Raw genomic sequence first — 10424 nt, forward strand, 5'->3', positions numbered from 1 at the left:
TTAGACACATTTTAACAGAATGTCTAGACTTTGGAGAGATCCGAAGGAAATATTATAGATGCAAAAAATTGCAGGATATTTTTTCCGTCGTTGTTCCCAGCAGAATTTTGAATTTTATAAAGGCCATTGGCCTTTATGGCAAGTTGTAAAATGAAAAATGAAAACGTACTATTTAAAATTTTTATTGCTACTTAAAAGATTTGTTTTAAATCACAAATATATTTACACTAAATTTTAATATTTTTACATTTTAGCATTTTAAAGTCAATTAGTTGACCTGTCGTGGAGTGAACTTTTGCGAAAGTAAACAACTTGTGTTTTGCGCGCTCATATGACCTTAGCAGTTGCGAGCGCCGTAAAACCCTATACTACATACATACATACATACATACATACAGTATTTGACTTGTGTCTTGTGAATGCAGGCACATTGTCAAGATTTCTAGTTATTTCTTTCCAGCCATCCACATCTCTAACGGTATTGGCAGTGCCACGCCCACCTCTCATCACGCCGAGCTCTACCTCTACTACAAGAACCTCTCTCAGCTCTCTGTACACCTCTGGCTCCTCTAGTTGTATGTCTACCTCAGCCTCGATCAGCGATAATAGGTACCTCATCAACAGCAACGCTATCTTCTTGATCAGAAGGCTCCTGGTCTGATAAACTAGGGCTACTATCTGATTCTTCTTCTTCTTCATCGCTGCCTGCATCCATAGAAATTTCTTCCACGGCACACCGGCAGTGTAATTTTAGTTGTAGCGGGGGGGTTCCCAGCCGAGCGCCTTAACACGTGGGGGTCACGAGGGTCAGCTCCCTGTCGCCGCTCTGTCTGGGCTGACTTGATTTTTGGTACTTTTCAACGTACAGTTTTAGGTGTATCCTTGTATTTATGGTAATCATCCTTTAATGCGCTCAAAGCACGCATTTCTGCTCTTGAGACCCAAAAAACAACGGACATTGTAACTTGTCTTGTTATTTCATTAGAAGCGCTGAAGTCGGCAATGCTAAATTGTAAAAAAATGTTTACAAGGGTGAATGATAAAAAATCGATATAAAATAAAAAGCACAACAAAAACTGTCGAACTTTTGGAACATGAATGACATAACATTGGTGCAGATACTCAGAAAAGATGGTATCTGCGCGTATAATAGGTTAAGCTGTAATTTTGCAACTTTGTCCGTCTCGCACACAATTCCCTATGAAGTAATTCCTCCAAATGATGTCCATATATATTATAAACTGGAGGGGAGATGGAACGCATCCCTGTCGTACTCCAGATCTTACTTTGAACCAGTCTGTATTGCCTTCCTTCGTTCTTACTGAGCTTCTGCTGTTGGTATAGTAGATACCAGAAACTAAATGTTCAAAGTAGCTGTATGCCAAATGTATCTGTTCCACTTGAAAGGCCTATATCCACTGAGCATTTTGGTACCATTCTTTAACCTCTCAGTCAATTTTTAAGAAAATGGTAGTTGTTTAAAATTTGATCAAATTTGTTAAAGTCAGTCACTGGCTGCAACCCCATGTTTGACAGACAGTAAAAGAGTACCAAGTGCACTAAACATCTCCCCATTAACAGAGTACAATCACTATAACAAATATATGGAGCCTAATTTTATTTCAAGATTGTGAGATCAGTAGGCTACAAATCAGTATTTTATCGCCTCAAACACGATGATTTGTCATTATTTCGACAAAAACACCTAGCGTTGACCCGGGCCGGCGCCACACCAGCCCCCGCGGCGAGCGAGTCAGCTCTATACTGTTGTTTACCTCACGTGCAGGGTCATATGCTTTCCGAGTCTCACGGAAGGATTGATGAAAAATAATTCCTAGCTGATTACTTTATTCTAATAGGAAATGAACTGATCTTTTAATTTGTACTTTTTTCAAGCCGGTATTTTACATATTTTGTGTAAAAAGTGATGTTTAACTCTTTGAATATGAATACGCGGGCCAGATCTCAGTGTGACGCAGCTCTGGTGGGCAGCACATTTTTTTTTTACATACATATGATATAAATTTCAATATACTGAAGTTACTAAACGCTTTAGACATAATAAACTATATATCAAAATAGAGGAAATTGAATGTAGAATGTATATCTGTGTGGTTTGTGTTGATTTTTGTACACTGTGTGTGTTGAATTACACAGAAAGACAGAAAAAAAACTAAGAAAAAAAAATTCACACAAAATGTTTTTCTACTCACCAAATCAGGTATCATAATTCAATTGGTCAATATCCATGAAGATGAGCTGAAGCTGTTGGTAATCCACGTAGCAATAAACCAGGAAAGTTTCATCACAATAGCTCCTGTAGTTTTTGAAATATTCACATTTATCTACACGACAGTTACGCCACAATATCGAGAAAAAAACAACACAAAAAATGTCACACTGAAGATATTCACATCTTTACATACTATACACAATCCTGTTCTGTCTCATTGCCAAATTAAACATTGTGGTAGGCTTGGAAACAGTCCTTGGGGTGCAAATGGGGTGCACCACTGCATCCAAGGCAGACAAAGTGAGTTCTTTTTCTTGCTCCACCCTTAGAGCACACCGCACAGTCTCTGTCACGCTTCACGTAGGAGATGATGTGACGAGTACCTTGAATGCGCTCCATTGGATTGTTCTCCGGTTGTCTGCCTGGAGCTCTAGCCTGGTCATTGTTGTCTTTGCCATCGTTGTTGTTGCCGACTGAGCATCAGTTTGAACTTTTTCAACCCGATCTTCTTCTGCGCGTCTGTTCTTGTGAGGGTGTAGAGAATGAAGGCATTGACCTGAGTTATCTCCATCATCCAAAAGAACAGCTTCTTCCACCACTTCACTGATTTGCGGGAGAAGACGAGGTAATATGTGACCTTCTGGTCAAGAAGGTCACAGCCATTCATGTGACTGTTGTAGTCATGGATGACCGTCGGCTTGTCAACATCTTTGACTTGTGTTGTATCCACCTGTGCGTCAGTGGAAACGAGAACAACTGGTTTTTTGGCTTTTTTGTCCCGAAAAGCCGCACACAGGACATCTGAATTCTCATGGAGAAACCAGCGCAGTTGTCGATGTTGCAGACTCAGGTTTTTCAGCTGAGGTGGAAAAGATTTTCTGTTCAGCATAAGCGTGCTGGTGTAGTGGTGCTTTTTTTTTAGCAGATGGTCAACAAGAGCCCTCGTTGTGTAATAACGGTCAGCATAGATCTTGTGACCTCTGTCAACACAGGTGAGGAGCGTGTCAAAGATCCTCACAGCTGCTCCACTGTCTGCATCTGCTTCAGGGTCATACGACGTATTGGCGCCGAAATATGTCAGTATATTCATCACATACCCAGTTGATGAATCACAAAGACCAAACGTCTTGATGTGATACTTGCTGGGTTTGCTTGCTTTGAATTGTTTGAATTGCCATCGACCCTTGAAACCAATAACCATCTCGTCAATGGACAATTCTTGGAACGGATAAAAAGCCCCACGAAATTTGCCAAGAAGTAAATCCATGAACGGCTCGATCTTATCCTTCCCTTCCGCATCTTTATCACCAGCTTGCAGCATGGAATGATATATGTCCTGGAACCTTTGTCGGGGAAACATACTATGGTACCATGCTGTGTAGAACTCGGGTGACATGGACCAGTAGTCAGAGATGGCGGGACGGCGATCTAAACCTATCAGGATTAGCACTGCCATAAATTTGTCGAACTCCTCGACAGTTATTTTCTTTCAACGTGCAAAAAAACGACCTTGGACTAAAGTTGCCACTTTTCTCTGCTATTCTCTTTTTAGCATAGTCATTGATGAAAGTCACAATCACTTGTTTTACCTCACTGTCTAACAGAAGAGACAGACAGTCCAGGGCACTTGAATTCTCATCCAAGCCAGATTCTGGCAACACACCTGGAACCTTTATCGGAAGAAAACGTATGGTGTTTGCTGTTCCTCCATGCTCAATATGACTCCACCCACCATTGTCCCTAGCAGTAGCAGGAGGATCAGAAAGAGTAGATCTAGCATTAGTTGCAGAAGACTGAGTAGACCTAGATCTAGGCCTAGTACTAGACTTGCCCTTTCCTTTCCCTTTGCACTGTCTCTTTGGAGCTGGTTCCACCTCACAGTCACTTGCTGATCTGCCCTCATCAGCACCACGATCTAGATCTAACATTGATTGCTCTTCTTCATCACTACTCAGATTCAAATCACAATGACTGACACTGGTTTCACTCGAGTCCGAGTCGTCTGCAATCCATCTCTGGATAAGGTTTCTAGCTTGATCGGCCGAAAATCGGCCTCTAGAAGTACTAGGTTATAATGAGTCTGGATTCATCTTAAATCACTGCACTGCTTGTTTTTGATGACAACAAGGTAAACAAACTCTAGTGTGAAGTCGGTGAAGAATACTGCTTTGAATTTCGCAAAAAATGAACAGATTTGACTGCAAATAGCGTCAAAAGGAAGTGGGAACTCTTCTTGAAGAAAATAGAAACAGATCTTATAGTTTTACTTAAAAAGCGGTATTGAGAAGTTGGGTTATACGAAACAACCCATCGTGGCGCACAGTGCGGGGAAAAAGTAGAAATTTTTGGTCGCCTTGGCGCAGGGTGCGGCGATACGTGAAGAAAGAGTTAAACATTTTGACAGTATTTTTAAAAGCTTTCTATTTAAACGCCAAAGGCCAAATATATACCACAAGAAAGCCCGTTTAAAGCTCTACAGTTCTCTGCCAATGAAAAGACGGTATTTAATCATCCCTTGTTCTGCGAAGCATTTGAATGCACGCATGTCAATTTTTTAACCGGCCGACTACGCATTCCGACCGCGAGGGGCTTCGCTTTCGTCTGTGATTCTCCAGCTCCTTATAATCGAACATATAAACAACTTACACCATTGTAACGAGGAAAAGCAGAACTTTTACAAGGTGTACGGCATTTAGTGTTTTATAGCGAAAGAGCAAAGAAACAGTGATCGGAATTACCCCGATTTCACCGATACCACACGGTTGGAAGGCCGTGAGTGCCCGCAAGGCCATGTTTACACTACCTATATATAGAGCTCTGACATTATCTAACATTTGTCCTCTGACGCCATACTTTTCGAGTGTCTTCCAGAGTTTTGCATGGTTTACTCTGTCAAAATCCTCCTCCTGGTCTATAAAGACGATGTTGGATTCTTTGTTGTGTTCGATTGTTTTCTCGCATATCTGTCTTAATGCGAACACAGCATCCTCTTTCCTTTCGGAATCCAAACTGAGCTTTGCTCAGATTTCTCTCCACAATAGGTCTTATGCGCTGCTCTAGTATCTTTGCATATATTTTTCCTGAGTGGCTTAACAGTGAGATGCCTCTATATGTTGTGCAGTCGCGTTTGTTGCCCTTTTCTTCCATAAAGGTACCACTATGGCTTTCTGCCAGTCTTCTGGGCATTTTCTTTGCTCCCAGGCTCTGTTGAAAATTCGCCTCAGCCACATTATACCGGTGTTTCCGCAAGCTCTTATGGCTTCCGCTGTGATGTCATCTTGTCCTGGGGCTTTGCTCTTGGGACTGGTCTTGAGTGCCTTTTCTATTTCACTGGGAAGTATTGGTGGTTCTGTTTGATCTCCATATGATGGTTGAAACTCTTGTTGTCCGTGGCAAGCGTCTGGGTTGAGTAGTTCTTGGAAGTAATTTTCCCATCTTTTCTTAATTGCATGTTTGCCAAGAATGGCATTTCGCTCTTTGTCGTTTATAATGCATGTCGGGTTGCATGCTCTTCACACTTTTATAAAATTCTCTTGGACTTTCCTTGCAGGTTTTGGTCAGTTTCTCGCCATATATTTTTCATGCATTATCTTTAGCAGTTTTGATGATTTTTTTGGTCTCTCTTCTCACTTTCCTGTATTCAATATAGTCTTCTTCGGTCTTTGACTTCTGTCATTTCTTGAATTTCTTCTTTTTCATTTTAATTGCTTCTTTGGTTTCGTCATTCCACCAGCATGTTGTTCTGCCTTTGTTTCCACCTATTCGTTTGGTGCCACAACTGTTTTTCAGTATTTCTGACAGGGATTTTTTAAATATTTGCCATTTGTCTTCTATGTCCTTGATCTCAAGAGACTGTTTATAGTAATCCTTGGTAAAGTCATCCTCGACTGCTTTCTTGATGTCTGGTTCTTCCAATTTTCTCAGGTTAGTCATGGTTTTTTCCCCCTGTTCTTCTTCGTTTGCTTTACATTTTGGTTGTGAGAGTTCGTCAGTCAAATACAGGGGGAAAAATCATATGTGAGACAGCGTGCTGGAATCAGGCTCTCGTCAATTTTTGGGCATGTAAAGTTATTGGTATCATCTTAAAGCTTGTTCACTTGTCTTTATTTGGATGCAAAAAATATCCGTTTATCTTGAATACAAGTCGAGATATTTGCAAAAGAAGGAGGTGGGGGTCACATGTTTTCAGAGGTAAAATTAGTGAGAAAATGGCCGCCAAAGATTAGTTATTTCCTTCGCTTAAGAGTCCGTGGTAACTGAAGATTTACATTTTTTTATGCCTTTAATCAAAGCTTTTCAGAAAAATCCACACAGAAATAAGTTCTTTAATGGGCATGAAAGGTGTTGTGCCAAAAAACAAAAATTTGATAAAAATTTACAAACCTGCGGAAAAATGCAAGTTTCTTCACTTAGATTATTTTGACGAGAGCCTGATTTCACCACGCTGCCTCACATATACACCACACCACTGAATAAGAACAATAAAAAATTTTACACTGTGTACAGTTCATTTCAAAGGTTCACAAACACTTTCACATTCTTTCATTGACGAGTGAAACTGCCAAAGACAATTGTGTGTAGAAATGGCTGGCTGTCACACCCATTACAAAAGAATGAAGTCCTCCCCCACTTTTCGCGTGGGCTGCACACTCTGCATTTGCGGGTCACATTTTGACTTCACAATGACATGCGAACTGTTGCAGACCCTGTTCAAGGGGTTTTCTGGCCTGACCTCTGTTCTCATTGTTCACTTGTATCTCAGCCAGATGTTTTGTCGCAAAGTTGCTCAGCTCATCAATGAGCCTCCTTTTGAACTCGAGCAATGGAAGCTCCTTGGCACCTTCAGGCTGTGATTTTGTTAAAAGGATGAATGCATTAATGATCTGTGTGATCTCAAAGATCCACAGAAAAATTTTGTTCCATCGCTTTCTTGTTCTTCTATTGAAGGTGTTATAGGTCTGACCCATCTGGTCCAATTTGTTGCAGCCATTCATGTTTTTATTGTAATCTTGATACCAGCTTGTCCACTCCTTTCACCTCTGCTGCACATACGTTTGCCTCGCTAGATACCGAGACACGCGGTTTCTTTGCCTTTTTGTCCTGAAATATTACACACAAGTACTTCGTATCCTGCATGTACGATCGCATTTCTCTGAAAGTCAGCCTGTTTGTTTTCAGCTCAGGCGGGAAGTCGCGGCGTAAAACTCTTACTAAAACAAACAAACAGACTGACTTTAAAAAATAAAGTCAAAAACTACACCTCCAGTCTGTGGAAGACTCATTGGAAAAAAACGGAAAACAATAAATTACACAACAAGCCCAAACTGGGTCCGCGAAAACCTTCGGGCCTCTCCCGAAGAGACGAAGTCATTTTTACTCGATTGCGCATCGGACACACATCGCTGACACACCGATAACTCCTTCAGGGAGAAAAGAAGCCATTTTGGGTCGGATGAGAAACAGATTTTACCATGAGACACATTTCAACAGAATGTCTAGACTTCGGAGAGATCCGAAGGAAATATTATAGATGCAAAAAATTGCAAGATATTTTTTCCGTCGTTGATTCCTACTGAATCCTTGATTTTATAAAGGCCATTGGCCTTTATGGGAAAATTATAAATAAGTATATTTTGATTTTAAAGCCGATTACCATTTTTAGATTGTTTTTTACCTCAAATTTTAACTATTTAAAATCTGATCGTTGACTCGAGCCAAGCCGTGCAGTGAGCTGTAATGAGTGAGATCAACTTGTGTTTCGCGCGCTCATATGACCTTATGCAGTTGCGAGCGCCGTAAAACTCTTACTTAAACAAAACAAACAAAAACTATTCATCATAGCCCCTTCAAACACTTGTCTCCAGTTATTCCCTCTTGCGTCTCTTCCATCACCAGTACTAGTACTAGGCCTAAAGGGAGATCTTTATCTCTCTCTTCTCTCAGTAGTCTCAGCACCTACTTTTCTTTTACCAAGCCCCTTCCCTTTACTTGGTGATGGAAACGCCCTTCTACTTGAGTGACAAGTTGAACTTGACAGACACGGTTCGTCAAGAGCTGACTCACTTGAAGACTCATCTCTGCCAATGGCATCGTTCCCATCCAAGTCACAATCAATACAATTAGGTTCGGATTCACCCTCACGCAATGTTTGAAACAAATTTACGACAGCTTTTACTGAAAGCTTTTTCCTTCTAACTTTGCGGAGCAGTTTTTACCATCCTTTCGCTGACATTGAGAGTGTTAATGTTAAGAAACATAATCCCACAAGCAGATTTATTTCATGCCCCAGGTGGCAACATGCGTGTGTTTGTTCCTTGTTTACTCCCTATTTGCCCATCGTCGTCTGACTTGCTGGGGACAGATTTCACGTGCAGTTACCCATCGTCTTTGCTTGTGTGGATCACCTTAATCTGAGAAAGCTGTAAAAACCCTGCTGTGAATGGTGCTAAGAAATCTGAATACCAAAGATCTTTTTTTTTTTACATACAATTCCTTCTCAAGGAGGTTTTTAAGTACAATAATCATTATTATTGTGCATGTTTTTGTGGGTTGGCATCGGCATCTGTTTCGACGAAAAGTAATCCTTCCACAAAGGAAAAACATTGATTAAAGGCACAAAAAATGTAAATCTTCATGTCCCAAGGACTCTCAAGCTATAACATTAACAAAACTTTGGCAGCCATTTTCTCGATAATTTTACTTCAGAAACCAGGTGAGCCTGCCTTTTTCCATCGCAGAAATCTCCACTTTTATTCAAGATCGATAGGTATTTTGATTTTAATTTTTTTTCATCGAATGCAAGACAAGTGAACAAGCTTTAAGATGATACACAATGTACCATTAACTCCACATGCCCAAAATTTGACAAGCGCCTGATTTCATTGCGTCGTGACACACATGTAATTATTATATATATTTTTATTTTTTTTAAGGAGAATTTGACAAGACCATTCACCGAGTACATATATCTTGATGTAGATCCAAATCATGCCAAAAAAAAAATTGGGGTTCTGGGAGAGGATGCGTTCATCCCTCCTTCATCCTTTCTTCTTGCCTCTACCCTATCTTCTATCTTTTTTTCTTCCTCCTTATGTCCCACCCCTTTCATGGAGTATGAGCTTCCCCCTCCCTTCACTCCACCATCACACACCACACCTTCCACAGACACCCCCCGTGGGTGGTTGGCGGGTGCTCTGGTGTGGTTTGCTTCTTCTTTCCTATCGAACATCTATCGTCCTTATCTCCCTTCCTTCTTTTTTAAATGTTTGTTTCTCTCTTTTAACACCTCTAATCTTCTGGCGCTCATATGACTTTATGCACTTGCGAGTGCGGAAAAACCTCTACTAAAACAAACAAAACAGACACCCCCTCCCTCCCTCCTTTCCTATGAAACCTCTAACCTAGATCTTTCTCTAGGGAGGACGGAGTCTGTCACTCCCCTCCCAAATCCCCAAGCACGCTGCTGCCCAATTGGAGGTAGCTAACACTAGCAGTCTGGCAAATCATTATTAATTATAATATTGCTATTTTTTTGAATTTTGACTGATTGACAGTAAAGAATTGATGCAAAGAAATGTTTGACAGAAAAAAAAGAGGATACCACACAAGAGCACCCGCTAATCACCCACTCCTATCCTGTTGTGTTGGGTTGGCTGCAGTGTGCATTTTACATGTTGTTGTTAGTGTTAGTCACTTAGTGTCATTTCTACCGGAACTTTCATGACAGAAATAAACCTTCTTACATCCTTTTTTGTTGAGTAGGTTTTGACTTTGATGAGATATAGCCTACTGTAGAAAACTGACCCCAAGTGGCTATGGCAGCTTGCTTTCATTGACAGCCATTTGTTGCTATTGGTATACGTGAATGGTGTGAAATGCGTGTTGCTTGACATGACAAGTAATAAATGGCTGCCCTTTTTTTTTTGTCTGTGATATAGGCCTACATACGTTTGCTGTGGTTTTTCACTCACCTTACTACAGGTACATGTACTCTATTAGTTGAGTGGCTCTCATTTTGGGGTGCACAGCTGATGACTCAGGTTCAAAACACTAGCATGTCCAATTTAAAAAAAAAAAAAAGAGGTTCTGGGTTGAAAGGGGTATTACTAGTATCAGCCTTTTGCTCATCAAACTACTTTGAAAAATCATGAAAGCTTTGACGACATTTTGATGTCTGGATGTTATGGGTGGG

At 40.7% G+C, this 10424-nt stretch overlaps 1 protein-coding gene across 1 annotated transcript; it reads right to left on the reverse strand.

Annotated features, from left to right (window-relative positions):
* Nucleotides 1-2672: 2672 nt before the first annotated feature.
* Nucleotides 2673-3689, reverse strand: LOC101850632 (piggyBac transposable element-derived protein 4-like). The gene has a single exon (XM_005092961.1). The coding sequence runs from the start codon at nt 3687-3689 to the stop codon at nt 2673-2675; it is 1017 nt and encodes a 338-aa protein (XP_005093018.1).
* Nucleotides 3690-10424: the final 6735 nt, after the last annotated feature.

Source organism: Aplysia californica, unplaced genomic scaffold, assembly GCF_000002075.1.
Source record: "Aplysia californica isolate F4 #8 unplaced genomic scaffold, AplCal3.0 scaffold00055, whole genome shotgun sequence".
NCBI classification, from domain to species: domain Eukaryota; kingdom Metazoa; phylum Mollusca; class Gastropoda; order Aplysiida; family Aplysiidae; genus Aplysia; species Aplysia californica.

Excerpts from the sequence above, each read along its gene's own strand:
- LOC101850632 (XM_005092961.1), bottom strand. The coding sequence starts at position 3,689 with ATGGCAGTGCTAATCCTGATAGGTTTAGATCGCCGTCCCGCCATCTCT.